At 60.6% G+C, this 3,593-nt stretch overlaps 1 protein-coding gene across 1 annotated transcript in view; it reads right to left on the reverse strand.

Moving 5' to 3' along the window:
• The window catches only part of TACC1 (transforming acidic coiled-coil containing protein 1), a gene marked incomplete at its 5' end in the record, with an annotated part of 21,650 nt that overhangs the window by 1,864 nt on the left and 16,193 nt on the right, over window positions 1–3,593 (reverse strand). Inside the window, 6 exons of the mRNA XM_035888693.1 lie at window positions 157–277; window positions 1,128–1,234; window positions 1,604–1,764; window positions 1,866–1,909; window positions 2,298–2,374; window positions 2,577–2,725. Coding sequence (XP_035744586.1) covers window positions 157–277; window positions 1,128–1,234; window positions 1,604–1,764; window positions 1,866–1,909; window positions 2,298–2,374; window positions 2,577–2,725 — 659 coding nt within the window. The remainder of the gene's footprint in view (window positions 1–156; window positions 278–1,127; window positions 1,235–1,603; window positions 1,765–1,865; window positions 1,910–2,297; window positions 2,375–2,576; window positions 2,726–3,593) is intronic.

The following is a 3,593-nucleotide window of genomic DNA, read 5'->3' on the forward strand; positions in this document are numbered from 1 at the left end:
GCACCAGCCATGCCCGCACCCGGGCAGCGCCTGCGTCTGCCTCCTTGCGAGGGGACGCGGCTGTGCACAGGGTGCTCAGGGCAGCAAAACGGTTCCCTGGAAATCCAAAGCAAAGCCAGGGCGGCTCGCGGAGAGGCGGCAGGGCGGGCGCGTTACCTTCTGCTGCAGGGCTCTCTCCAGGGACTCCACCTTCATCTGCTCCTTGCGCAGCCCCGCGTGCAGCGCCGCGCTCTCTGCTTTGGCCTTCGTGCGCACCTGGGCGATCTCCTCGTTGGCTCTGCGGTGGGGTTTGGAGAGAAGGGGACAGCGGTCATGGGTGCAGGCAGGAGCACCGTGGTACAATGTTAGACCATGCAGCATCGGCAGAGCCCGGCTCCTGCTTGCCTGGATGCATCAGGGCAGGTTTAGACTAGACATTAGGAAAAAATTCTTCACAGAAAGGGCTGTCAGGCTCTGGAATGGGCTGCCCAGGGAGGTGGTCGAGTCCCCATCCCTGGAGGGATTTCAGAGTAGGGGAGATGAGGTGCTTAGGGACAGGGTTTAGTGGTGGGGTGGCAGGGTTAGGTTAAAGGTTGGACTCGATGATCTTAAAGGGCTTTTCCAACCAAAGTGATTCTATGAGTCTATGATCAGAGGTGGTTTTCCCATGTGGAAATGGGATGAGATGCATGAAAACTTATTTTCTGCAGAAACTGCATGAAATGGGATTAATTCAGCTCCTCCAAACTCCCAAATGGAAACTCCTTTCTGAGAGCGAAGCTAAACGTGTTCCTCACCCACTTCACTGGGGGCTACCATGCGTTGGCGAGCTACTGCTCATCAGCTGAGCCTCGGTAGCTGCACGACCCCTTCCCACGCCACAAACGTGAGCCCTCTGAAAGGTGGGGACTTGTAAAGTGGCTGTAAACAGACCATGAACCTCAGTTTCTCCATTAAAAAAAAAGCTAAGCAGAGATCAGCAAATCCATTCAGGGGTTTGTGCTGGCTTGCTTACAGCCTGAGGTGGTGGAAGGCAGCTTTTCACATCAACGAGCCCCAGGAAAGCCAGAGGGAGACACTGCCCTGCAAGGTCCTTAAGCACCCAGAAAGCGCCTCAGCACGCCCAGCAATCTCGTGCATGACCTTACTTGTCCAATTTTTCTTCTGCGTGGACTTTCAGGGCCTGATACCGCTGCTCTTCTTGCTTGACGCGGGTTAAATAATCCTGAGCACACTTCTTCAGAGCTTCTTCATTCTGGAAAAAAAAAAAGCATACATCCATCTGCATTGGGACCGAACACAGAGGTGTTGCTCCGATGGGGTGATATAGCCTGTCCTGAGTGTAAAAGAAAAAGGCTTTAAATGGAATCTGCTTCTCCCTTATGCTGGAGCCCCTTTTCCAGCTTGGCAGCATGGAAGAGACAGCGCGTAGATGGAGACGGGCTTTCTCGGGGCACGCTGCCCTGGAATCTGCTCCTCCCTTGGCTGCAGCTCTGCCTGGGACGGGAGAGCCCCGGGGCTGCAGCAGGGGACACAGCGGGGGCAACGCTGCAGGGGACGAGGTGGGGACAACGCCGCATGGGGACTCTGTGCCCAGGGAGCAAGAGTAAGCCAAGGTCAGGACCTTCTTAAAGCCTTCTAGGACGCCCTTCAGGTTTTCGTATCTCCGGAAGAGATCCGACAGGGACCTCTCCACTGAGTTTAGGTCTGCCAGAGCCTGGTCCTTTTCCATCGTGAGCTGCTGCAGGTTCTTCTGAGACGTCATGTTTGTCCTCTGCTCGTCCTCTGAGATGGAGAATAAACAGCGGGGACACGGTGACTCAGGGGGGGCGGCTGTGGCAGCCACCTCCCCGCCCCGCAGGCCCGGCCAGGCGACGGCACCTTACCTATCATCTGGGCAATGGTCTTCTCGTACTCAGCCACGATTTTCCTAGAAGGGAGGGAGAAGAAAAAGCAGGTAGGAGACAGCATTTGTTTCGCAGATGCACACCCACAGCGCAGCGGTGGCCCCTGCCCGTCACCGCTCCTCTATGCCGAGACCTCCCCGCAGCCGCGCGGGCCAGCGCCGCTCATGGGGTTTTATTCCTGCAACAAAGCAAGCGGCACAAGCACAAAGAGCACACGTCTGCTAACATGTCCCACCCTGACGACACCGAGCGCATCGCCCCGCTAACCCACTCCCGACAGGGAGCACACGGGGCTCTGTTCCTGATGATGCTGAGCACATCACCCCGTTACGGCCCCGCTAACCCACTCCCGACAGGGAGCACACGAAGCTCTGCCCTGTGCAGGCGGCCGCGCCGGGCGAAGGCTCCTACCTCATCTCTAAGACTTCCTGGCGGCTCTCTTCATATTTCTTCTTCCACTGGTTTGCTTCGATCTCCTTTGTGATTATCTAGGTTGCAGCAGAGAGGGGACCCTTGGGGCACGCTCTGGTGGTTCCCCTTGCTGCCCCGCGCCTGCGGCGTGCGGGGGACCGGACCCCCTGGACAGGGCAGAGCTGCCCCCACCCCCCCCATGGGGTCCGGCAAGGGACAGCCCCGGGGTGGCTGCCACACCGGGGTGCACCCGGGGAGGGCAGGGTCCCTGGTCGTTACCTCCTCTCTGATGAGCGTGAGCACGGCCGTCTTCTCGGCTTCGCTGAGGCAGATGCCATCCAGGGGACTCTCGCTCCTGCTGGTGGCCGCTGCGGGGGACTTGTCCGTGGAGCACAGCCCGGGATTGCCCTGGGGGGGGAAGCACCCAGCCGGGATGCTGCGTGGGTGCTCATTCACCCCGCCTCCCCTCTTTGGGGATGTTCTCCCCTTTTTTATCAGCCTCACCGAATCTCCCTACCTGCCCACCCCGACAGCTCAGAGCCCGGTATCAGAGACACCCTCATGGGGATTTAATGCACTTTCTGCCCAGTCCCTTACTGGGAGCTGGGGCTGCGCTGTAGGACACCCAGGGCTTGCCCCAGGGCTTGCCATCCCAAAGGGGGACCCAGCAGGAGCCCATTTGGGAAGGAGCAGACCCGGCCCTGTGCAGAGGCGTGCTCACGCCTGACCCCCCTTCCCTTTCGCCACGGCTGGTTTGAAACCGTCGCCAGCCTGGAGGATCTCTGCTGACGGCGACCACAGGCCGGGGTCTGTGAGGGTCCGGCTGCCTGTCCCCATCACCTCCTGGTCAGGTGGGGATGTCGCTGCATCCAAATTGCTGCCAGCAGCTGTGGGGACATTGCTGAGCCTTGCCGATCCCCCCGAATGCAGAAGGGAGCTGGCGGGGGGAGCAGGCTTCACCTCCCTGCAGAGCACGGAGGGACCCAGCTCTGAGGCTGCTCCCGCTCCCCATCCCGAGGGACAGCCCCCTCATCCCAGTGCCCTGGCTGTCTGGGAGAGCCCCAAAATGGGAGACACTCATGCAGGGCTCCCGGCACCCTCCTGTCTCCCTTGTCCTACGAGGGACGAGGCGCTGGCACCCCCATCGCTCGCTGCTTCCTCCCCCCGCGCCCAGCTCCTCTCCACCCGTGCTGCAGCCACGGGGACCGAACTGGGGGGCAGAGCCGAGCCCTGTGACCCCGGTGCCAAGTCCTGCCTGGGTGCTGGCCCCATCCCTTCCCTCGGGGGGGGTCCTGC

The sequence above is a fragment of the Egretta garzetta genome, unplaced genomic scaffold (assembly GCF_000687185.1).
Source record: "Egretta garzetta isolate BGI_Z169 unplaced genomic scaffold, ASM68718v1 scaffold481, whole genome shotgun sequence".
NCBI lineage: Eukaryota > Metazoa > Chordata > Aves > Pelecaniformes > Ardeidae > Egretta > Egretta garzetta.